This window comes from Euprymna scolopes, chromosome 25, assembly GCF_053919585.1.
Source record: "Euprymna scolopes isolate OS-2025 chromosome 25, ASM5391958v1, whole genome shotgun sequence".
NCBI classification, from domain to species: Eukaryota; Metazoa; Mollusca; class Cephalopoda; order Sepiida; family Sepiolidae; genus Euprymna; species Euprymna scolopes.
The window spans coordinates 90,523,273-90,551,223 of record NC_136506.1 but is presented as its reverse complement, the minus strand read 5'-3'; the positions used below and the strand labels follow the sequence as shown (position 1 = coordinate 90,551,223).

General features: G+C 24.1%; 1 protein-coding gene across 6 annotated transcripts in view; it reads left to right on the top strand.

The window, feature by feature from the left end:
• LOC145247503 (uncharacterized) overlaps positions 1–27,951 on the top strand; it is a 1,258,807-nt gene that overhangs the window by 1,218,579 nt on the left and 12,277 nt on the right. For 4 of the 6 annotated variants that reach the window (XM_080109320.1, XM_080109319.1, XM_080109316.1 and 1 more), the window contains one exon: positions 2,518–2,595. In XM_080109320.1, coding sequence (XP_079965446.1) covers positions 2,518–2,595 — 78 coding nt within the window. Of the gene's footprint in view, positions 1–2,517; positions 2,596–4,195; positions 4,236–27,951 lie in introns of all 6 variants that reach the window. The other 2 variants (XM_080109318.1, XM_080109317.1) reach the window with 1 other exon arrangement.

Here is a 27,951-nt window from a genome sequence, read left to right as displayed (position 1 = left end):
CACTAACCCTAATGAGGGTTTAACCAGCTTCCTCCAAAGGAGGAAGTTCCATGAGAATATGAAATTCACAAGTGGTTGCAAGTTGCAAGTATATCCCAATTAGGGGAGATGATGACGTTAGGTTTTTGAAACTCTTGTAAGGAGGTGTTGACGTCCCCTATGTACAGCGCCTGGTATTCCCAAATCGGTCACCCATCTGGTACTGGCCAGGCTCAACATTTCTTAACTTCAGTGATCTAGCAAGAACCGGTGTGCTAACGTGATTATGCCGTATATTTGGATGATGCCCCTAAACTTGCACGTTAATAAAAAAAGAATTGATGATGATGGTTTACTTACTTCCCCACGAGGGTAGAGTCGGAGAATCCTTAAAGGTCCTTTATTAATTTGGGGAAAATCCAGTTCCCCAAAAAAGCTCTGGATTGTGACAAAAATAAAAGTTACCTCAGTTTGTAAGGATTTCTCATTCACGGACAAAGGACAAGAAATGAAGTGTAATATTTGCCATGAAAAATTGGGGATAACGGGTGTTGTTGGTAATCCTTGGTCTAAAACAATTAAAAAAAATGTCTGTCCTACTCTTAAATAGAATCATCTCAGTCACCAAAATACCACATTTACTTTCAGGGGCTCCCTACTTATGATGTCCCTAAATTTGTTAGAAATTTTATTTTTCAAAATTATGTTCATGTAAAAAAAATTCATTAAAATCCTTGACATTTTTTCTTCCTCTTTTTCTCTCCAAACAAGGTGTATTGTCACTTGGAATGTAAAGGGTAAGTATTTAGAATTGTGCCCAACATGGGACCATGGGGAGTTGAGCAGCGATATGTCTGTTCACATTACCTTTAAACTTCACCAAATTAGTATAGTCAGGGAAGCATGAAACGGAGGGAATTCCAAAGTTTAGTTGTCAGAGGAAATAAACTTTCCAACATCCAGGCACCTCAACAGTGAAGTGGTGGGATTTTGCTCTTTGTCAGGTTAGACTTATGTATGTCAAAGGGGAACAAGTGCTATGAATTCATCAGAGCATGTTCCATTAAAGTATTTGTAAAACAAAACATAGGGATGCAACACTGCAGTGATGTGACAGAGGTTGGAGCTTTCTTGATAGTGTGGGACCTATTAGATTTGAAACTCTTTTTGTTTCTGTTAGGGTAAAATTTTATAATTTTATAAAAATCATGTGGATTTTTTTTTTTTTTTAAAATTTAACTCCATCAATATGTCAGACTCGAGACATATCGAATAATGTTTTAAGGAAAATAATATGGAAATAATATCTTATATTTTTTCTTGTTCTATGCATACATCATTTTAAAACTTCTGAATTAGATTCTTCGGACTACTGTTCACATCTTCAATGTTATTGTCACAATGTTTTGGCTGATGTCATCTCCAACCGTCTTCAGGTGTACCTTTCTGTTGAACTCTGCGAATCTTTCTGTCGAACTCTGCGAATCTTTCTGTCGAACTCTGCGAATCTTTCTATCGAACTCTGCGAATCTTTCTGTCGAACTCTGCGAATCTTTCTGTCGAACTCTGCGAATCTTTCTGTCGAACTCTGCGAATCTTTCTGTCGAACTCTGCGAATCTTTCTGTCGAACTCTGCGAATCTTTCTGTCGAACTCTGCGAATCTTTCTGTCGAACTCTGCGAATCTTTCTGTCGAACTCTGCGAATCTTTCTGTCGAACTCTGCGAATCTTTCTGTCGAACTCTGCGAATCTTTCTGTCGAACTCTGCGAATCTTTCTGTCGATCTCTGCGAATCTTTCTGTCGATCTCTGCGAATCTGCACAGAATTTCGAACAGAACCCTTTATTTAATTCATCAGAATAGCGTGCTCTTGTTCCATCAGCCATGACTGGGTAAAATTCCTAAGTAATTTTCAGTTGTCTTTTGAATATCACCCACTCTGAGGATTGAACCTTCAACCTCCAGAAGAGTGTAACTTTACAACTGAATTTTACTAAGTACTTTATCTAGATGCTATAGGTCTTTGCAGAGTTTTACCAGATACACCTAAAGAAGGTCAGAGATTACATTGAATGAAATGTGAAAATAACACTCAAGATGAGAACAGTTGTCCAAGGAATCCAAATTATACAATCATATTAAATTTAATAATTAGAAATACAAGAATGTGAAATTGTTTTTAATAAATAGTTATTTATTAAAAAAAAAAACATTGAATTTTTTTTTGAAGTTTTAAAAAATTAAAAACATTTTTTAAATAAATATTGCTATTTATTAAAAAAGCATATTGAATTTTTTTTGGAAATTTTCAAAAATTAGAGTAAAAAAATTTTTAAATAAATATTGCTATTAAAAAAAAATTTTTTTTTGAAATTTTTAAAAATTAAAAAAAATTTTTTTTTTTAATAAATAACTATTTATTAAAAACAATTTCATACTCATCTTGTATTTCTAACTATTAAATCTTAATTTGTTATTGGGTGTTTCAAACAGTAGATTTCCTTTTATTAATCCTAATGTTTTTTTTTGTTTTTTCAGGTTTTACCATTCCTGCAAACTTGAGGAAATCCTGTGTCCGGAATAGTTTTAGAAAAACACAACCAGACAAGCCTAAAGGTTAGTTTCCCAGTCATTTTGAATTGGTCTGATTTTTTGGGGGAAAGACCAAAAAAAGTTTACATATTTAAAAAAAAAAAAAAAAAAAAATCTTCAAAATTCTTGACATTTATGCATGAAACCGAATCTATTTGATGCACCAAAATTATTTTTGATAATTAAAAAAAAAATTACTAGATACAAACCTTTTTTATTTTTTTCACAGTAACCAAATGCATGGAAATGCGATTCAATAATTTTTTTTCCATTCACCCAAAACAATTGTGATTAATCACCATAGTCTTAGTTTAGAAATGTTTCAAGAACGTTTTATTTTAATTTACAATTTACTTTTTTAAAAATTTAGCATTTGTTAATTTCATTAAAAAAAACTTTGTCTAACCTCTTTACTAGAGAATAAAGATTTGGTTGTCCAAATCTATTTTCTAGAAATTAAATGCTCTGGAATTATATATTAACATCTATTGAGCTTAAACACTGAAGTTTTGACTACAATATATATATATATATATATATATATATATATATATATATATATATATATATAATGGAAAAAGGATGTTGAAGATGATATAATCCATGATAAACTGGAAAGTTGCATCTATTTTACAAGTTATTTTCCAATCGAATGTTTGAATGTAAATTGTCTTTCATGTAAAATGAGTCCATAACAAAAATAGATTTTAGTTTTGTTTGTTTTTATAACAAAACCTTTCAGTCATTTGCACCATTTTTTTTTCATTTTAATTTTGTTTGCATTTTTATTAGCATACATTTCCACTTTTTTTTTTTTTTCACATTAATAAATCTTTTTTACCCAAAATTGGAATAGAATTCATGAAAAATGTTTTAGATTGACGATTCCTTTTAATTTTTTTATTTTTAAATAAAAATTGAGATTAATTTTGGAGTTGTAAGAGAATCAACTCCATCCAGTTAAAATTAAATTATGTTAAAAGTTTAAATAAAAAAAAAAAGAAATTTTATTGTTAAAATAAATGGTAGCAGTTGAACAGAATCAACTCCCTCCTTAAAAAATTTATTTTCTTGAAATAAAAGCTAAACAGAATCAACTTTGTCCTATTAAAATTAAATTAAAATTTTTTTTTTTTTTATATTAAAAATGGGAGTTGAACTCTATGCCATTAATATAATAAAAAAAATGTTTTTTTATCATATGTAAAAAAAAAACAATGAGCAAAGTGGGAGTTAAAGAGCATCAACTCCGTCCTGTTAAAATTAAATTATGTTAAAAGTTTAAAAAAAAAAAAAAAGAAGAAATTTTATTAAAATAAATGGTAACAGTTGAACAGAATCAACTCCCTCCTTAAAAAATTTATTTTCTTGAAATAAAAGCTAAACAGAATCAACTTCGTCCTATTAAAATTAAATTAAAAAAATTTTTTTTTAAATTAAAAATGGGAGTTGAACTCTATGCCATTAATATAATAAAAAAAAAACAATGAGCAAAGTGGGAGTTAAAGAGCATCAACTCCGTCCTGTTAAAATTAAATTTAAAAAAAAAAAAAAAAATATCCTCCCTTTCCTAATTTCTGGAAATTTTTTTTCTTTTATGCAAATATTATACATGTGATTTCAGGCAAATTCTCTGGCTGGCTCTCCCGGAAAACTTCCATATGGTAGGTTGTATTGCATGCGTACGAGCTGATGATTATTCTAGTGTTTTTGAGGATGGACGACACGGACTGGGCTGACCTATTATTTATTGCCATATTTGGGTGAGCCTAAAGTGCAAATAGTTCCAAACCAAATTTAAAATCGACCCCTCCCTTCCCTCAAAATAAAAAAGACAAAAAAGAGGCATGCTGTCAGGTAAAGCAATGAGAAAAGAAAAGACAAAACTCTCAGCATAATTCCATTTGCAAAGAAACACGCAAAATATGAGAATTGGTGTTTCGTATTTCTATCTCCCCTCCTTTTTTTGTTCTAGCAGGGGGATGTACGGCATCATACCAGATGCCACTCATACATTCCAACTAAGAGATCTCTTTAAGATTCTAACTGTTTCTTTAAGTGCAATTTCTTTTGTATCTCTCTCACACTTGGTTCACTGGGTATATTTGACAGGTAATTTTTTAAAACTCTTTTTCATGGGTCCTATTGTCACTGGAATGATTGAGATCTTCCTAAGATTCCAATTTCTTTTCATGCCATACATTAGGCATCTGTATTTCGTTATCATTTCCCTCTAAACTTTGTTTAAGCCAGCATCATTGGGGACGCTAACTTCTAAGGTTGCTTCTTTTTCCTTCTTGTCCCCTGTCACTATTTCAAGTTTAATAGCTCCATTTTTTTTTTTTTTTTTTTAGATAATTGTAGAAATTGCGTAGTGGATGATGTAACTGTTCTTTCTGTTAATGTGTGTGTGTGTGTGTGTGCAAGTTTGTAGGTAAACACTAATTATCTCCCTTAGATCCAGAAAAGGGAAATTATTTAATCTATCAAACCAAATTAGCTTAAATATATGTTTTTATTGTTTAATTGGATTATTGCTTATTCAGATTATCATGACTTTTTTTTTATTATTTGGGTTATTACTTATTTAAATTATTAACTATTTGGGTTATTTGTGGTTATTACTGATTTGGATTATTTTGGGATTATTACTTATTTTGCTTATTACATATTTGGTTCTTATACTTACAAGGTTTCGGTTGTAATATCTTTAACCTTTTTCATGTAAATCTTTTTGAACTTAGAAACGTGTACAAGATTTATTTCAAACTGAACTATTCATTTCAAAGATTCCTAATCTTATTTTGTTTGTGAACCGCCTGAGAGGTACCTTATCATCTGTGGTCACTATATATATATATATGTATGTATTTTAATCAATTATTTGTTTCTAGGTTAGTAAAACCTAGAAACAATGAATTTTTAGGTTGCATAATATAGGCACAATCACTCATTTAAAAAAAATTCAAATATTTCAGATTGGTTGTTTTCTTATACAGCATATCAACCCTTTTCGTGTTATTTAATGTAAATTTTGAAAATAATATTCATGTTGCCTCCAATTATTTTGTAGAAGGTTTTTTTTCTTAAAGTTCTTTGTATCTTCAATCGTTAGTTTGTAGCGTTTGGTTTGGTTGTTTTATAGCGAGTTTTATTGTTTTTGTTCACTGCCTTGCAGAACATGAATGAATTTTGCAATGGGAGAGGGAAAAGGGTTATAGTATTAATGTATGGTAGATTTTAAGTTCAGAAACCAATCAGGAAGTGGGTGGGGGATAGAAAAAGGAAATGGGAAGAAAGAAAAGAGAGGAAAAAAATGGGTTGTTGTTTTTGGTTGTGCAGAACATGATTAAGTTTTGCAAAAGGAAGTAGAAAAATAAAAACATCAATGTTAGATGCATTTCGTCTCAGGAAGCCAATATCTTCAGACAGCCTGATCTGGTAGCACGAGAAATATTTCAGATTTGCATTAAATTTGTTGCAACATCATTTGGCACCAATTAATCAACGTTCTTTGAAATTCAGTTTCTCAGGATTTCTTACGCCTTGAATTTGAGACATTTTTCTTTGGTAAAAAAAAAAAAAAAAAATCATGTGATGGATTTTTATCAAAATTGGAACAAGGATTCTAAACATAAAGTTTAGTTATATAGTTTATATCTTGACTTGAATCTTTGTAAAGGATTATAAAAGTGGCGTAAATCTTTGGAGAAATTAATTTTAGCCATCTTCCTTCACACAGATATTCTTCTAGTATGATATATATATATACACACACACACGCATACACATATATTTCAGGTTGATATAATTTAGAAGTAAAACAGCCAATGAATTTAATGAGGCTTATACAACAGTGCTCAATACCATGGTAGAGCGAGATGATGTACTTTGTATTTATTTCTACATAAAAACTTAGGTACCTTTACACATTCATGAGTATGTTTCAGTTAACTAGTTATAACTAACTACAGGCATCATCAGGCGATGTTTTTTAAAAAATTTTTTAAGGAATGGACTTTTTGTAAAAGTTGATGTCTCTAGTTGGTTTTGACTGATTGATTAAAACATACTCATGAATGTGTAGCAATACCTAAATGTTTATGTAAAAAATAAAGTGTATATATATATATATATATATATATATATATATATAGCCTTTGAGACTTTGGCCAGACCGGTCACCACAATCAATTGAAAATTTCTAAAAGTTGTAAATTACTCGCCCCAGTCTATAAAATTTCTTTAAATAAAGAAACGGGGGGGGGGGCTCATTTATTTTACGACCCTCAAATATGTGGTGACTTAGAATGACTGAAAAAAGAGTGGTCACAAGTTTACACATTTGGTGTGTAGTCAAAATGTCAGGAGTAATTTATTTTTCAAATCTCAAAGGCTGTATATATATATATATATGTATATATATATACACACACACACACACACACACACACACACATATGCTCACTTAGTATTAAATTTTAGAAATTTAAAATCTAGTGGACTGTTTAAAAAAAAAAAAACAAGATTTACTTTTATGAGTTGTTTCTTTGATTTGCTGTGTTCTTTTGCAAAATGCTATGTGAGGGTTTGCTAAAAGTTATTTCTTTTTTTGTCTTTGATCTTTTCATCTCTTTCCTATCCAGTATCCTTAAAAAAAAAAAAATCTACTGTACCTAGTGAAGAAACTATTTCTGTATAGTCATCCTATATTTTATAGAGCGGGTCCCAATTCCACTGCCATGTAGGTACACATACACACGCTCACCATGAAGCCTTACCATTCTATCACCAAAGTAGATCTTAGCTCTAATTGTTGTGATTCACTAATAATTGCAGACGTTTTTTATTTTTTATTTATGCATTTTTTGATTAAAAAAAAATTGTTCTTTTCCAGAATTCCCCCTATATTAAAAAATTACAAGAAGCAAAAATCTGAATCCTGGGCGTACCCATGACGAAAGGAAAATATTGTATTCTGAAAATCACATATATTGATCCAGTAGTTTTATTTTTAAATAAGAAAAACTTTTTTTATGAGTTACTAAAGAGTAGTTTGTCAGCCATTTTGCAAAAAAAAAAAAAAAATTTAAAGGTTGATAACTCAATAATAATTCAAACTTGTGAGATTTATGTTTACAAATTTTCATTAATCACTTAAAAATAATTTTCTTTATAAAAATAAAACTACTTGATCAATTTACATGATTTTTGGAGTATGATGTTTTCATTTCATAACGGGTATGTAAATTATACAGATTTTTTCTTTATTTCTGTTGTTTGATATAGAGAAGGATTCTGAACAAGAACAAAAATAATGTGTAATCTCAATATGTGTTCGTATTTCTTTTCTCTTTACTTGGAAACATGACTGGTCTTAACTTGATTTTTTTTTTCTACATTAATAAAATTTTGTGACCACTTGTGGGTCTGTATTTTTGCGCCTCAATGTGACTTTCACATTTTTTTTTTTTTTTTGAATTCTAATAATCAATGATTTATGGAAAATCCACAAATGGCATAGCATTAAACATTAAAAGAAAATCCTATTTAAAAAAAAAAAAAATATAAACATTCAAGCCACCACAATGCATTTTGACTTTTTCGTAAACAAGTCGGCCATTTTAAAATCTTGTTAATAATTCAAGATAGAAAAAATGAACTATTTTTGACCCTTCAGAAACTGAAAGTAATTTGGAAGCATTTAAACTGTCAAATAGAAAATAATTTCTAGTTTTAAAAGTCTTAGCAAATCTTCATGCATTGAAAGTTTAGGAAGTTATTTATATAGATAATTTTATGAACAATAAAAAAAAATTAAACAACATTATTTTAACCAAATTATAATTCCAATTTGGTTTAATTAATAATTTAATGACCAAACGATAAAATTACATTTAACTTTCAAAATCCTATTAAAAAAAAAATGGTAAAAAGAAAAATTGCATGAGTATAAAAAGAAAGAAAGAAAAAAAAATAACAAAAGTGGAAACGACTCCTGTACAATACCGAATGGGTAAATCTATTAATAAGAAAAAAAATATACATTAGAAAAAAGTTTTGACCCTCTTCACTTTTAATCATTAGAATAAAACACACCCTTATTTTAATTTGATTTGAATCGTTTTTCAATGCTAGAATTTCTTTTTACAACCGTTCAATTTATTCACGGACATTAGTGTTTATCCACGAAGGGCGTTCCAAAAAGTAATGCCTCCTATTTTTTATTCGGCCTGAATGAATCTGAGGGGATTGCAAATTGCATTGTTATGATGATTGAACTTATGCATTCATGACCTGAAAGCTTCATCTCCATGTTGCGGATATTGATGGTGTGACCTTAACCCTTTATGACCTGGTTGAACTAATTCGTTCAGTCGTAAATAAATGAATATAATGGTATAATTAAAGTGGGAATTGATTCAAACACGCCTTGTATATATTAGTTCAGTATCTGAGTTGATGCTAGATACCTCAAGATTGTAACTGGCCATTGTTTACATTTAATATGCCGGCATCTCTCAGCAAGTGGAGAATTCTGTTTGTTGTCGTAAACACTTTTTTTCAAGCACTATTGTTAATAATCAAGGTAAGTTTATGGAATGCAAAATTTCTCAGTGGTAGTTTAACTATTAAGCTTTATAATTTTTCCAGTTTGAAGACAATCATAGTATTGTTACCCTTTAAACTAACTTAAATTAACAATAAATATTTTTATAATCATCTACATCATAATTCAGGTCATAAAGGGTTAAGAAAGCAACCCTTTCTCATAGACGTATATCAGAAGCAGAGATGCATCATTGAATTTCTGGCAAAAGTACATTGAGAATGGCGCTAACTATGTAGAAAAGTAAATTCTGGAGCACAAAAGATTGCTCGTTTTAATAGTACCACTCCTATCTTCGTAGCTATTTAACTTTTTGAGTTAAAAATTAAAAATAGGTTTTACTCTCGCAATGACTCTTGTATGACAATGCATACTCCGAACGCCCATGCACATCCATCGTTCGTCATTGGCAAAAGTTCATTAAGAATGGTGGTGACTGTTGAAAAATAAATTCTGGTGCACAAAAGGTCGCTCGTTTTAAGGGTACCACTCTCATTTTCATAAGTATTCAATTTTGAGTTTAAAAAAAGTAGGAGGCTTTACTTTTGAAATGATCCTCATATAATCATGTTGACACACCGGTTTCTGTAAGCTCACCAAAGCTAAGCGACATTGAGCCTGGTCAAATGGTCAGCCATTTTGAATGATCAAATCCTGTACATAATAAAAAATATCTTTTAAAAAATTTCAATTAATCTATAAATATATGCAACAATAAAAATTGTAAGATTTCTGGCATGAAATAACCAAACAGTGGTTGGCATGTCGTAAAAATTCAACAACAAAAACAAATCCATCCTCTTAGACCATCTGCGGCAACTTTTTGTTGTACTAACCTATGTTAGTGCCGCAGTTTTTTTTGTTTTTTTTTTGGTGGGGGAGTTCATTATTAGTAGTTAGTATTATTATTAAACATTACTAAATGATTTGAATTAATAAAGTTAATCTAATTAATTATATTTACATATTTATTTTAACATAATTAAACATTACTAAATATTTCAAAATGTGTGTTATTAATATTCTAACACATTGCTCGCGCGATTCAAAGAAGCTTTTTTTTTTTTTTTTTTTTTTCGGTGCTTGTGTAGATTGGTGATATATATATATATATATATATATATATATATATATATATATATATATATATATATTTTTTTAACCAATGCATTTCAGATGAAAATGTTATTATACACTTACGTGTCATGTTGAATCTGATATAAATTTTAAAAAATTTATGAAAAAATGATCTGGTAGAAAGTGTACTGGGTGTATTTTTAACAAAAATATCCTCCACAATTACATTCTGACATTTTGTTTAAAGATGGCGGACGCTTAATTTAAGTCAAGGGAGATTTGGATATATCCCCCCCCCCAAAAAAAAAAAAAAAAGAAAAATGATCCAGTAGAAATATAATTATAAGTAAAAATAGAATTTACTAAATTGAGTTTTATTGTATGTTTTAATATGGAAATTTTGTAAGACCAATTCAATATGATAAACTTACTTATCTCCCTTGACTTAAATTAAATGTCCAACATTTTTTTACATATTTTTAAGGAATGAATTTATTGTGGATGATTTTTTTTTTGTTAAAAATACATCTGGCACATTGGATCAATTTTTTGGAAATTTTTGGAATTTATACTAATTTTGACATTACAAGTAAGTATGTAATGTTTTCCCCTGAAATGCTTTGATTTAAAATATCACTAAACTGCACAATCACTTTATTTTCCTTTCTTTAAAAAATTAATGCTACACTAATTTTAATAAATATTGCATAAATTTGCGCCTATCAAGCCATAACAAAAATAATGAATTTTCTAAATTGTAAATAGACCTATCTGAAATGTTTAAAAAGGTAAGTTAGAACTGACAGGTTTGAATTTTAATATCTAAAATGTTTTAAAAAAATCATAACATTAAAAAAAACAAGAAAATCTGTCTTTAATGAAAGCTTATGTTATTAACTCTGTTTTTGTCACCTGGATGTACCAAACATGGTTAATCCCATGAAGTGTTTATAGTTTTATTATTTTGTAAAATATAGTTATCCTGCTGGTTCAGGATAAATCTACAGTCTCTGTTGAATAGTTTGAATCACTTGTATCTTGTTGATATTAATATAAAATAATACATTAAAATAGATTATGAAATTAAGGCAAAATAAAGATATTACATTAGCTAAGCTTATAGTTACAAGACTGAAAAAGTAATGAATAAAAGAAATAAAATAATAATCCCATATAAAATAATAAAATAAATTATAAAACTAAGGAAAAATAAAGATATTACATTAGCTAAGCTTATAGTTACAAGACTGAAAAAGTAATAAATAAAAGAAATAAAATAATAATCCCATATAAAATAATACAATAAATTATAAAACTAAGGAAAAATAAAGATATTACATTAGCTAAGCTTATAGTTACAAGACTGAAAAAGTAATAAATAAAAGAAATAAAATAATAATCCCATATAAAATAATACAATAAATTATGAAACTAAGGAAAAATAAAGATATTACATTAGCTAAGCTTATAGTTACAAGACTGAAAAAGTAATAAATAAAAGAAATAAAATAATAATCCCATATAAAATAATACAATAAATTATGAAACTAAGGAAAAATAAAGATATTACATTAGCTAAGCTTATAGTTACAAGACTGGAAAAGTAATGAATAAAAGAAATAAAATAATAATCCCATATAAAATAATACAATAAATTATGAAACTAAGGAAAAATAAAGATATTACATTAGCTAAGCTTATAGTTACAAGACTGGAAAAGTAATGAATAAAAGAAATAAAATAATAATCCCATATAAAATAATACAATAAATTATGAAACTAAGGAAAAATAAAGATATTACATTAGCTAAGCTTATAGTTACAAGACTGGAAAAGTAATGAATAAAAGAAATAAAATAATAATCCCATATAAAATAATACAATAAATTATAAAACTAAGGAAAAATAAAGATATTACATTAGCTAAGCTTATAGTTACAAGACTGAAAAAGTAATAAATAAAAGAAATAAAATAATAATCCCATATAAAATAATACAATAAATTATGAAACTAAGGAAAAATAAAGATATTACATTAGCTAAGCTTATAGTTACAAGACTGAAAAAGTAATAAATAAAAGAAATAAAATAATAATCCCATATAAAATAATACAATAAATTATGAAACTAAGGAAAAATAAAGATATTACATTAGCTAAGCTTATAGTTACAAGACTGGAAAAGTAATGAATAAAAGAAATAAAATAATAATCCCATATAAAATAATACAATAAATTATAAAACTAAGGAAAAATAAAGATATTACATTAGCTAAGCTTATAGTTACAAGACTGGAAAAGTAATGAATAAAAGAAATAAAATAATAATCCCATATAAAATAATACAATAAATTATAAAACTAAGGAAAAATAAAGATATTACATTAGCTAAGCTTATAGTTACAAGACTGAAAAAGTAATAAATAAAAGAAATAAAATAATAATCCCATATAAAATAATACAATAAATTATGAAACTAAGGAAAAATAAAGATATTACATTAGCTAAGCTTATAGTTACAAGACTGAAAAAGTAATAAATAAAAGAAATAAAATAATAATCCCATATAAAATAATACAATAAATTATGAAACTAAGGAAAAATAAAGATATTACATTAGCTAAGCTTATAGTTACAAGACTGGAAAAGTAATGAATAAAAGAAATAAAATAATAATCCCATATAAAATAATACAATAAATTATAAAACTAAGGAAAAATAAAGATATTACATTAGCTAAGCTTATAGTTACAAGACTGAAAAAGTAATAAATAAAAGAAATAAAATAATAATCCCATATAAAATAATACAATAAATTATGAAACTAAGGAAAAATAAAGATATTACATTAGCTAAGCTTATAGTTACAAGACTGAAAAAGTAATAAATAAAAGAAATAAAATAATAATCCCATATAAAATAATACAATAAATTATGAAACTAAGGAAAAATAAAGATATTACATTAGCTAAGCTTATAGTTACAAGACTGGAAAAGTAATGAATAAAAGAAATAAAATAATAATCCCATATAAAATAATACAATAAATTATGAAACTAAGGAAAAATAAAGATATTACATTAGCTAAGCTTATAGTTACAAGACTGGAAAAGTAATGAATAAAAGAAATAAAATAATAATCCCATATAAAATAATACAATAAATTATGAAACTAAGGAAAAATAAAGATATTACATTAGCTAAGCTTATAGTTACAAGACTGGAAAAGTAATGAATAAAAGAAATAAAATAATAATCCCATATAAAATAATACAATAAATTATAAAACTAAGGAAAAATAAAGATATTACATTAGCTAAGCTTATAGTTACAAGACTGAAAAAGTAATAAATAAAAGAAATAAAATAATAATCCCATATAAAATAATACAATAAATTATGAAACTAAGGAAAAATAAAGATATTACATTAGCTAAGCTTATAGTTACAAGACTGAAAAAGTAATAAATAAAAGAAATAAAATAATAATCCCATATAAAATAATACAATAAATTATGAAACTAAGGAAAAATAAAGATATTACATTAGCTAAGCTTATAGTTACAAGACTGGAAAAGTAATGAATAAAAGAAATAAAATAATAATCCCATATAAAATAATACAATAAATTATAAAACTAAGGAAAAATAAAGATATTACATTAGCTAAGCTTATAGTTACAAGACTGGAAAAGTAATGAATAAAAGAAATAAAATAATAATCCCATATAAAATAATACAATAAATTATAAAACTAAGGAAAAATAAAGATATTACATTAGCTAAGCTTATAGTTACAAGACTGAAAAAGTAATAAATAAAAGAAATAAAATAATAATCCCATATAAAATAATACAATAAATTATGAAACTAAGGAAAAATAAAGATATTACATTAGCTAAGCTTATAGTTACAAGACTGAAAAAGTAATAAATAAAAGAAATAAAATAATAATCCCATATAAAATAATACAATAAATTATGAAACTAAGGAAAAATAAAGATATTACATTAGCTAAGCTTATAGTTACAAGACTGGAAAAGTAATGAATAAAAGAAATAAAATAATAATCCCATATAAAATAATACAATAAATTATAAAACTAAGGAAAAATAAAGATATTACATTAGCTAAGCTTATAGTTACAAGACTGAAAAAGTAATAAATAAAAGAAATAAAATAATAATCCCATATAAAATAATACAATAAATTATGAAACTAAGGAAAAATAAAGATATTACATTAGCTAAGCTTATAGTTACAAGACTGAAAAAGTAATAAATAAAAGAAATAAAATAATAATCCCATATAAAATAATACAATAAATTATGAAACTAAGGAAAAATAAAGATATTACATTAGCTAAGCTTATAGTTACAAGACTGGAAAAGTAATGAATAAAAGAAATAAAATAATAATCCCATATAAAATAATACAATAAATTATGAAACTAAGGAAAAATAAAGATATTACATTAGCTAAGCTTATAGTTACAAGACTGGAAAAGTAATGAATAAAAGAAATAAAATAATAATCCCATATAAAATAATACAATAAATTATGAAACTAAGGAAAAATAAAGATATTACATTAGCTAAGCTTATAGTTACAAGACTGAAAAAGTAATAAATAAAAGAAATAAAATAATAATCCCATATAAAATAATACAATAAATTATGAAACTAAGGAAAAATAAAGATATTACATTAGCTAAGCTTATAGTTACAAGACTGGAAAAGTAATGAATAAAAGAAATAAAATAATAATCCCATATAAAATAATACAATAAATTATAAAACTAAGGAAAAATAAAGATATTACATTAGCTAAGCTTATAGTTACAAGACTGAAAAAGTAATAAATAAAAGAAATAAAATAATAATCCCATATAAAATAATACAATAAATTATGAAACTAAGGAAAAATAAAGATATTACATTAGCTAAGCTTATAGTTACAAGACTGAAAAAGTAATAAATAAAAGAAATAAAATAATAATCCCATATAAAATAATACAATAAATTATGAAACTAAGGAAAAATAAAGATATTACATTAGCTAAGCTTATAGTTACAAGACTGGAAAAGTAATGAATAAAAGAAATAAAATAATAATCCCATATAAAATAATACAATAAATTATGAAACTAAGGAAAAATAAAGATATTACATTAGCTAAGCTTATAGTTACAAGACTGAAAAAGTAATAAATAAAAGAAATAAAATAATAATCCCATATAAAATAATACAATAAATTATGAAACTAAGGAAAAATAAAGATATTACATTAGCTAAGCTTATAGTTACAAGACTGGAAAAGTAATGAATAAAAGAAATAAAATAATAATCCCATATAAAATAATACAATAAATTATGAAACTAAGGAAAAATAAAGATATTACATTAGCTAAGCTTATAGTTACAAGACTGGAAAAGTAATGAATAAAAGAAATAAAATAATAATCCCATATAAAATAATACAATAAATTATGAAACTAAGGAAAAATAAAGATATTACATTAGCTAAGCTTATAGTTACAAGACTGAAAAAGTAATAAATAAAAGAAATAAAATAATAATCCCATATAAAATAATACAATAAATTATAAAACTAAGGAAAAATAAAGATATTACATTAGCTAAGCTTATAGTTACAATACTGAAAAAGTAATAAATAAAAGAAATAAAATAATAATCACATATAAAATAATACAATAAATTATGAAACTAAGGAAAAATAAAGATATTACATTAGCTAAGCTTATAGTTGCAAGACTGGAAAAGTAATGAATAAAAGAAATAAAATAATAATCCCATATAAAATAATACAATAAATTATAAAACTAAGGAAAAATAAAGATATTACATTAGCTAAGCTTATAGTTACAAGACTGGAAAAGTAATGAATAAAAGAAATAAAATAATAATCCCATATAAAATAATACAATAAATTATAAAACTAAGGAAAAATAAAGATATTACATTAGCTAAGCTTATAGTTACAAGACTGAAAAAGTAATGAATAAAAGAAATAAAATAATAATCCCATATAAAATAATACAATAAATTATAAAACTAAGGAAAAATAAAGATATTACATTAGCTAAGCTTATAGTTACAAGACTGAAAAAGTAATAAATAAAAGAAATAAAATAATAATCCCATATAAAATAATACAATAAATTATAAAACTAAGGAAAAATAAAGATATTACATTAGCTAAGCTTATAGTTACAAGACTGGAAAAGTAATGAATAAAAGAAATAAAATAATAATCCCATATAAAATAATACAATAAATTATAAAACTAAGGAAAAATAAAGATATTACATTAGCTAAGCTTATAGTTACAAGACTGAAAAAGTAATGAATAAAAGAAATAAAATAATAATCCCATATAAAATAATACAATAAATTATAAAACTAAGGAAAAATAAAGATATTACATTAGCTAAGCTTATAGTTACAAGACTGGAAAAGTAATGAATAAAAGAAATAAAATAATAATCCCATATAAAATAATAAAATAAATTATAAAATTAAGGAAAAATAAAGATATTACATTAGCTAAGCTTATAGTTACAAGACTGAAAAAGTAATAAATAAAAGAAATAAAATAATCCCATATAAAATAATACAATAAATTATAAAACTAAGGAAAAATAAAGATATTACATTAGCTAAGCTTATAGTTACAAGACTGAAAAAGTAATGAATAAAAGAAATAAAATAATAATCCCATATAAAATAATACAATAAATTATAAAACTAAGGAAAAATAAAGATATTACATTAGCTAAGCTTATAGTTACAAGACTGGAAAAGTAATGAATAAAAGAAATAAAATAATAATCCCATATAAAATAATAAAATAAATTATAAAATTAAGGAAAAATAAAGATATTACATTAGCTAAGCTTATAGTTACAAGACTGAAAAAGTAATAAATAAAAGAAATAAAATAATCCCATATAAAATAATACAATAAATTATAAAACTAAGGAAAAATAAAGATATTACATTAGTTAAGCTTATAGTTACAAGACTGGAAAAGTAATAAATAAAAGAAATAAAATAATAATCCCATATAAAATAATACAATAAATTATAAAACTAAGGAAAAATAAAGATATTACATTAGCTAAGCTTATAGTTGCAAGACTGGAAAAGTAATGAATAAAAGAAATAAAATAATAATCCCATATAAAATAATACAATAAATTATGAAACTAAGGAAAAATAAAGATATTACATTAGCTAAGCTTATAGTTACAAGACTGAAAAAGTAATAAATAAAAGAAATAAAATAATAATCCCATATAAAATAATACAATAAATTATGAAACTAAGGAAAAATAAAGATATTACATTAGCTAAGCTCATAGTTACAAGACTGAAAAAGTAATAAATAAAAGAAATAAAATAATAATCCCATATAAAATAATAAAATAAATTATAAAACTAAGGAAAAATAAAGATATTACATTAGCTAAGCTTATAGTTACAAGACTGGAAGAGTAATAAATAAAAGAAATAAAATAATAATCCCATATAAAATAATAAAATAAATTATAAAACTAAGGAAAAATAAAGATATTACATTAGCTAAGCTTATAGTTGCAAGACTGAAAAAGTAATAAATAAAAGAAATAAAATAATAATCCCATATAAAATAATAAAATAAATTATGAAACTAAGGAAAAATAAAGATATTACATTAGCTAAGCTTATAGTTACAAGACTGGAAAAGTAATAAATAAAAGAAATAAAATAATAATCCCATATAAAATAATAAAATAAATTATGAAACTAAGGAAAAATAAAGATATTACATTAGCTAAGCTTATAGTTGCAAGACTGAAAAAGTAATAAATAAAAGAAATAAAATAATAATCCCATATAAAATAATACAATAAATTATAAAACTAAGGAAAAATAAAGATATTACATTAGCTAAGCTTATAGTTACAAGACTGAAAAAGTAATAAATAAAAGAAATAAAATAATAATCCCATATAAAATAATACAATAAATTATAAAACTAAGGAAAAATAAAGATATTACATTAGCTAAGCTTATAGTTACAAGACTGGAAGAGTAATAAATAAAAGAAATAAAATAATAATCCCATATAAAATAATAAAATAAATTATAAAACTAAGGAAAAATAAAGATATTACATTAGCTAAGCTTATAGTTACAAGACTGGAAAAGTAATAAATAAAAGAAATAAAATAATAATCCCATATAAAATAATAAAATAAATTATGAAACTAAGGAAAAATAAAGATATTACATTAGCTAAGCTTATAGTTACAAGACTGGAAAAGTAATAAATAAAAGAAATAAAATAATAATCCCATATAAAATAATAAAATAAATTATGAAACTAAGGAAAAATAAAGATATTACATTAGCTAAGCTTATAGTTACAAGACTGGAAAAGTAATAAATAAAAGAAATAAAATAATAATCCCATATAAAATAATAAAATAAATTATGAAACTAAGGAAAAATAAAGATATTACATTAGCTAAGCTTATAGTTGCAAGACTGAAAAAGTAATAAATAAAAGAAATAAAATAATAATCCCATATAAAATAATACAATAAATTATAAAACTAAGGAAAAATAAAGATATTACATTAGCTAAGCTTATAGTTACAAGACTGAAAAAGTAATAAATAAAAGAAATAAAATAATAATCCCATATAAAATAATACAATAAATTATAAAACTAAGGAAAAATAAAGATATTACATTAGCTAAGCTTATAGTTACAAGACTGGAAGAGTAATAAATAAAAGAAATAAAATAATAATCCCATATAAAATAATAAAATAAATTATAAAACTAAGGAAAAATAAAGATATTACATTAGCTAAGCTTATAGTTACAAGACTGGAAAAGTAATAAATAAAAGAAATAAAATAATAATCCCATATAAAATAATAAAATAAATTATGAAACTAAGGAAAAATAAAGATATTACATTAGCTAAGCTTATAGTTACAAGACTGGAAAAGTAATAAATAAAAGAAATAAAATAATAATCCCATATAAAATAATAAAATAAATTATGAAACTAAGGAAAAATAAAGATATTACATTAGCTAAGCTTATAGTTACAAGACTGGAAAAGTAATAAATAAAAGAAATAAAATAATAATCCCATATAAAATAATAAAATAAATTATGAAACTAAGGAAAAATAAAGATATTACATTAGCTAAGCTTATAGTTGCAAGACTGAAAAAGTAATAAATAAAAGAAATAAAATAATAATCCCATATAAAATAATACAATAAATTATAAAACTAAGGAAAAATAAAGATATTACATTAGCTAAGCTTATAGTTACAAGACTGAAAAAGTAATAAATAAAAGAAATAAAATAATAATCCCATATAAAATAATACAATAAATTATGAAACTAAGGAAAAATAAAGATATTACATTAGCTAAGCTTATAGTTGCAAGACTGAAAAAGTAATGAATAAAAGAAATAAAATAATAATCCCATATAAAATAATAAAATAAATTATAAAACTAAGGAAAAATAAAGATATTACATTAGCTAAGCTTATAGTTACAAGACTGGAAAAGTAATAAATAAAAGAAATAAAATAATAATCCCATATAAAATAATAAAAATAAATTATGAAACTAAGGAAAAATAAAGATATTACATTAGCTAAGCTTATAGTTGCAAGACTGAAAAAGTAATAAATAAAAGAAATAAAATAATAATCCCATATAAAATAATAAAATAAATTATGAAACTAAGGAAAAATAAAGATATTACATTAGCTAAGCTTATAGTTACAAGACTGAAAAAGTAATAAATAAAAGAAATAAAATAATAATCCCATATAAAATAATACAATAAATTATGAAACTAAGGAAAAATAAAGATATTACATTAGCTAAGCTTATAGTTACAAGACTGGAAAAGTAATAAATAAAAGAAATAAAATAATAATCCCATATAAAATAATACAATAAATTATGAAACTAAGGAAAAATAAAGATATTACATTAGCTAAGCTTATAGTTACAAGACTGAAAAAGTAATAAATAAAAGAAATAAAATAATAATCCCATATAAAATAATACAATAAATTATGAAACTAAGGAAAAATAAAGATATTACATTAGCTAAGCTTATAGTTACAAGACTGGAAAAGTAATAAATAAAAGAAATAAAATAATAATCCCATATAAAATAATACAATAAATTATAAAACTAAGGAAAAATAAAGATATTACATTAGCTAAGCTTATAGTTACAAGACTGGAAGAGTAATAAATAAAAGAAATAAAATAATAATCCCATATAAAATAATACAATAAATTATAAAACTAAGGAAAAATAAAGATATTACATTAGCTAAGCTTATAGTTACAAGACTGAAAAAGTAATAAATAAAAGAAATAAAATAATAATCCCATATAAAATAATACAATAAATTATAAAACTAAGGAAAAATAAAGATATTACATTAGCTAAGCTTATAGTTACAAGACTGAAAAAGTAATAAATAAAAGAAATAAAATAATAATCCCATATAAAATAATAAAAGAAATTATAAAACTAAGGAAAAATAAAGATATTACATTAGCTAAGCTTATAGTTACAAGACTGGAAAAGTAATGAATAAAAGAAATAAAATAATAATCCCATATAAAATAATAAAATAAATTATAAAACTAAGGAAAAATAAAGATATTACATTAGCTAAGCTTATAGTTACAAGACTGGAAGAGTAATAAATAAAAGAAATAAAATAATAATCCCATATAAAATAATACAATAAATTATAAAACTAAGGAAAAATAAAGATATTACATTAGCTAAGCTTATAGTTACAAGACTGGAAAAGTAATAAATAAAAGAAATAAAATAATAATCCCATATAAAATAATAAAATAAATTATAAAACTAAGGAAAAATAAAGATATTACATTAGCTAAGCTTATAGTTACAAGACTGGAAGAGTAATAAATAAAAGAAATAAAATAATAATCCCATATAAAATAATACAATAAATTATAAAACTAAGGAAAAATAAAGATATTACATTAGCTAAGCTTATAGTTACAAGACTGGAAAAGTAATAAATAAAAGAAATAAAATAATAATCCCATATAAAATAATAAAATAAATTATAAAACTAAGGAAAAATAAAGATATTACATTAGCTAAGCTTATAGTTACAAGACTGGAAGAGTAATAAATAAAAGAAATAAAATAATAATCCCATATAAAATAATACAATAAATTATAAAACTAAGGAAAAATAAAGATATTACATTAGCTAAGCTTATAGTTACAAGACTGGAAAAGTAATAAATAAAAGAAATAAAATAATAATCCCATATAAAATAATAAAATAAATTATAAAACTAAGGAAAAATAAAGATATTACATTAGCTAAGCTTATAGTTACAAGACTGGAAGAGTAATAAATAAAAGAAATAAAATAATAATCCCATATAAAATAATACAATAAATTATAAAACTAAGGAAAAATAAAGATATTACATTAGCTAAGCTTATAGTTACAAGACTGGAAAAGTAATAAATAAAAGAAATAAAATAATAATCCCATATAAAATAATAAAATAAATTATAAAACTAAGGAAAAATAAAGATATTACATTAGCTAAGCTTATAGTTACAAGACTGGAAGAGTAATAAATAAAAGAAATAAAATAATAATCCCATATAAAATAATACAATAAATTATAAAACTAAGGAAAAATAAAGATATTACATTAGCTAAGCTTATTTTACAAGACTGGAAAAGTAATAAATAAAAGAAATAAAATAATAATCCCATATAAAATAATACAATAAATTATAAAACTAAGGAAAAATAAAGATATTACATTAGCTAAGCTTATAGTTACAAGACTGGAAAAGTAATGAATAAAAGAAATAAAATAATAATCCCATATAAAATAATAAAATAAATTATAAAACTAAGGAAAAATAAAGATATTACATTAGCTAAGCTTATAGTTGCAAGACTGAAAAAGTAATAAATAAAAGAAATAAAATAATAATCCCATATAAAATAATAAAATAAATTATAAAACTAAGGAAAAATAAAGATATTACATTAGCTAAGCTTATAGTTACAAGACTGAAAAAGTAATAAATAAAAGAAATAAAATAATAATCCCATATAAAATAATAAAATAAATTATGAAACTAAGGAAAAATAAAGATATTACATTAGCTAAGCTTATAGTTACAAGACTGGAAAAGTAATGAATAAAAGAAATAATATAATAATCCCATATAAAATAATACAATAAATTATAAAACTAAGGAAAAATAAAGATATTACATTAGCTAAGCTTATAGTTACAAGACTGAAAAAGTAATGAATAAAAGAAATAAAATAATAATCCCATATAAAATAATAAAATAAATTATAAAACTAAGGAAAAAGAAAGATATTACATTAGCTAAGCTTATAGTTACAAGACTGAAAAAGTAATGAATAAAAGAAATAAAATAATAATCCCATATAAAATAATAAAATAAATTATAAAACTAAGGAAAAATAAAGATATTACATTAGCTAAGCTTATAGTTACAAGACTGGAAAAGTAATGAATAAAAGAAATAAAATAATAATCCCATATAAAATAATACAATAAATTATAAAACTAAGGAAAAATAAAGATATTACATTAGCTAAGCTTATAGTTACAAGACTGAAAAAGTAATAAATAAAAGAAATAAAATAATAATCCCATATAAAATAATACAATAAATTATAAAACTAAGGAAAAATAAAGATATTACATTAGCTAAGCTTATAGTTACAAGACTGGAAAAGTAATAAATAAAAGAAATAAAATAATAATCCCATATAAAATAATACAATAAATTATAAAACTAAGGAAAAATAAAGATATTACATTAGCTAAGCTTATAGTTACAAGACTGGAAAAGTAATGAATAAAAGAAATAAAATAATAATCCCATATAAAATAATACAATGAATTATAAAACTAAGGAAAAATAAAGATATTACATTAGCTAAGCTTATAGTTACAAGACTGGAAAAGTAATAAATAAAAGAAATAAAATAATAATCCCATATAAAATAATACAATAAATTATAAAACTAAGGAAAAATAAAGATATTACATTAGCTAAGCTTATAGTTACAAGACTGGAAAAGTAATAAATAAAAGAAATAAAATAATAATCCCATATAAAATAATAAAATAAAATAAATTATAAAACTAAGGAAAAATAAAGATATTACATTAGCTAAGCTCATAGTTACAAGACTGAAAAAGTAATAAATTGTAAATAAAATATAAATCCCATCAAAACTTATGATAAAGAAAATACCTAAACATTAATTCCATATTAAATATTAGAGAAGATTAATGATACGTAATAATTATTATTTATTTTCGTTCCTACTGGAAAAATACAAAAATATATAAATCATAAAATCATACGTACGTTAGTCAGCTGGAATGACTGGACACCCCAGAAGGACAAAGCAACATCTACCTCCAAGGAAAACTGAAATACAACTGCACCATACTATGTGTGCTATATCTTCCCTGAGTCAGAATAGTATTGGGAGGGAAGAAAAGATAATAAGTTGCTAATTAGGAATTATGAGCACTTAAGCAAAATTGGGGTGACAAAACACCCCATGAGACTAACGCAGAGAGTTTGGAATTCAAAGAAACTTGTATAACAGAAATCCTCAGGTTTCTTAAGCCGTAAATCCATGTTAATCTACAATAAATACAATTATTCTAATTTTATGTTATGCAGACATATCTATTATTATACTAAAACTGAGTTAATCAATGTTTGTTTCCCTGCCATGGAACTGGATGTAGAATCAGTACAATCAGTTCCCTTTTGAAAAGTAAACCAACAATTTTTTTTGTGTGCAGGAAAAAAAAAATTAATCCAATCGCTAACTTTAAATCCAAGTTGTGATATTGCCAACGTGGATTTGAGGTTAGTGGTTGAGTTAATAAAGTTTTGTATTATTTGGATTCTTCAGACTACTGTTCTCATCTTGAGTGTTATGTTTGCAATGTTTTGGTTGATATCAAAATGCAATTATCAACTAATTAGGACCTCTACTCAGTAATGGCTTCTCCTGTGGATTAAATAAAAGGCCCCATCCGAAATTCTGTGTAAATTCTCTAGTTCTGCAGAAAGATTCTGGAGTTTGAAACGAACTCAAATAATACAAATAATCAATGCTCATGTAAAAAATTCGGAAAATTAATGAAGTTTTTTTTTTCCTGCACAAAACAATCTTTGTGGTTGCATAATAAACTTTTACTAAGTCAATGTTAATGTTGCTATCTTAAAGTTTGGGGTTTTGGCAATATCGAATTTCAGACCCTAAAATAAACATTTACTGAAATATTGAACTACTTTGCTACAAAATAGTAAATCTGCACAAAAAACTTAGAATCAAGCAGGATTGTCAGATCATAAATCTTTAAACGACATTTACATCAAGGCAAGCTTGTTGTAGAAGATTATCTCCCTTCTAATATGAAAACAATATGCTGGCTTGTCATTTGGAATTTGTAGACAACAAATAGTCAACCAATTTCGTTAGTCCTGATCAATATTTTGTTTATATTTTTTATTTTATTGTCTTAGGTATAAGCTGGGGCAATGCCAGGTACCTCTGCTAGTATTTAAATAAGTATCAGATTTACAAATTTTGGCTTTTATTTTATTTTATTTATTTTATTTTTATTTATTTATTTATTTAATTTTATTTTTATTTATTTATTTTATTTTTATATTTTATTTTTATTTATTTATTTTATTTTTATTTATTTATTTTATTTTTATTTATTTATTTTATTTTTATTTATTTTATTTTATTTTTATTTATTTAATTTTATTTATTTTATTTTTATTTATTTTATGTTATTTTTATTTATTTCATTTTATTTTTATTTATTTATTTTGTTTTTATTTATTTTATTTTTTATTTTATTTTATTTTTTATTTTTATTTTTTATTTTATTTTATTTTTTATTTTATTTTATTTTTTATTTTATTTTATTTTTTATTTTATTTTATTTTTTATTTTATTTTATTTTTTTTAATTTTATTTTATTTTTTTAATTTTATTTTATTTTTTTAATTTTATTTTATTTATTTAATTTTATTTTTTTTATTTAATTTTATTTTTTTTATCTATTTTATGTTATTTATTAATTTATTTTATTTATTTATTTGCAGACTGTTATCGTCATCTTCATAGCTATTGTTGTTTAACCACGTTTCGGCCAACTCATCCTCTGGCCTTCTTCTGGTTATTGGTCTGAGGAAGAGTTGACCAAAACATGGTGAAACAACAACAACAACTATGAAGATGAGGATAGCAGCTTGAAAATAAATAAATTGTTCATCTCAAAGGATTCCAATAATAAAACAATATATAATAAAATTTTGGTATGCTGCATTTTTTATTTTTTATTTTTTTTTTTTAGATTATGTTAACAAAACAAATCCAACATTAGAAGTAATCAATATTGAGTGTAAAAAAAAAACAGAAAAATTTTTTTTATTTTTAAAAAAATTTTTTTTTTTATAAAAATAATTTGTTATTGTCAGCTAAACCTTTAAATAAAACTAATGTCTGTACTTTTGATTTCAAATATATAGCAATTATTTTTTAATAAATATTGTCTTATCATAAAAATAATCCAAATCGGTGCTTGCGTCGCTGATTAATTTTGGGGTTTTGGTAATATGGAATTTCGGACTCTGAAATTAACATTTACTGAAATATTGGACTACTTCTCTACAAACTAGCAAATCTGCATAACATAAACTTAGAATTATATTTTTTTCTGTAAAATTGTCGTTGTCGGCTAAACCTTTAAATAAAACAAACGTCTCTTCTTGGTTTTAAATATGTAACAATTTTTTTTTTTTAAATAAATATTTTGTCTTATCATAAAAATAATATCATCAGCTAAACATTCTTCAAATTAATGGAACAAATGTCACTCTTTGAAATGTATTTAAAATAAGCATAAAGATAATTTGATTTGGGAACAATTCATTTTAAAAATGGATAAAGTTTGAATTGTTTTACTCTGGTGACAACAGATTAATCACCGTTTTTGCCGATCAGATTATTTCATTTTTCTCTTAAGTGATAACATAATTACAAACATGAAAAAATGTCTTAGCATATTATTATAATATAGATGGAATTTTTCAAAAATGTCTTCGCATATTATTATAATATAGATGGAATTTTTCAAAAATGTCTTAGCATATTATTAGATGGAAAAAAAAATTAATTTTTTTTTGAAGAGTTGATTTCATTTTAGAATATTTGTTGTAAATATGTTTCATTCCATTTTTCTTGTCTTTAATGTTCAATTTTTTTTTTCTTTTCTTTTTGAAATTGTGTCCGTTATTGTCTGTTCATTCATTTCGTCAACGTAATTCAAAGTTTGCCCCCTTTTTCCTATTAGATCTCAAATCAGTTTCGGGTTACATATGAGGAACCCTATGCCAATAGCAGTTAAGTCAGCTAGTATAGTTTGACATGGGGAAGATCATCGGTGGGTGACGTTTAAGATTGAATCAAGGGTTAGCAGGTAAAACGGACAACAGGACATGAAAGAAAAGATAAGTTCTGTGAAAATAGGTATGAGACATACTGCCAATAATGCTGTAGAGAAACTTTGAATATAGCTAAGAGTGAAATAACCATGCTAAGATCTCTGTTTGCATGTCACCCATTTTAGTAAAGTAGATGAGTTTGAACCAGCGAGTCTCCAAACAATGGTGTGTAGGCCAGATCCGGTCTACCAAAGTCTTTAATCATAAAGTCTTTACAGAGCTCTGATGGAAAACGTCAAAATGTTTGGAAGCATTTTAAAAATGGAAATGTGTGAAAACAGTGTTGTGATTTTTCTTTTTGTTCATAAAATGATCCAAAGAATGAGGTTTGGGAGAACCAGTTTCACTAAAAAGCAAAGCTAATAAGCAAAATAGTATAAAACATGTCCAGGTCATTTAAAAAAAAATTTTTTTCTTTCATTTTGATTCCGCATAGCTCTAAAAAGTCGGCGATATGCCCCCCCACCCACCCACCCATTCTCTAAAACTTGGAGACACCTAGCTTAAACAATTTGTTGAGAGAACTTGAGTTTCTCTCCCCTGTGTGAATCAATTCTCTCCAGTAATAAAACCTTAGAAACTCTCAGCGAACGTCTCTGTATTTCTTTTTGCATGACGAGAAGTTATTTATTCGTCTAGCTAAACTGATGACGGATCTATAAAAGAAATGGACTATAAAGACGTTTATTTTGGTAATGATAACGTTACATTAGAAGCGTATCTATTACAGTATTCATCTTGGTTGGATTGAACAGCTTTCTGAGAATGGAAATTTCTCAAAAATTAAATTACGAGCAATCTCCAGTCATATGGGTTTTTTTTTTCGGTTAGGGAAGATAATTTTGGGGAATAAGGAAAGCATCACCCATCTAGTAGTGACAAGGCTCGACATTGCTTAACTTTGGTTATCTAACAAGAACCAGTGTGCCTACGCAATTGTGCCTTTATAGTGTTTTGAATAATTTGATCCATTGCTTTATTTGTTAGAATTAATTTTTGTGCATATTTTTATTTGGATATGAAATATG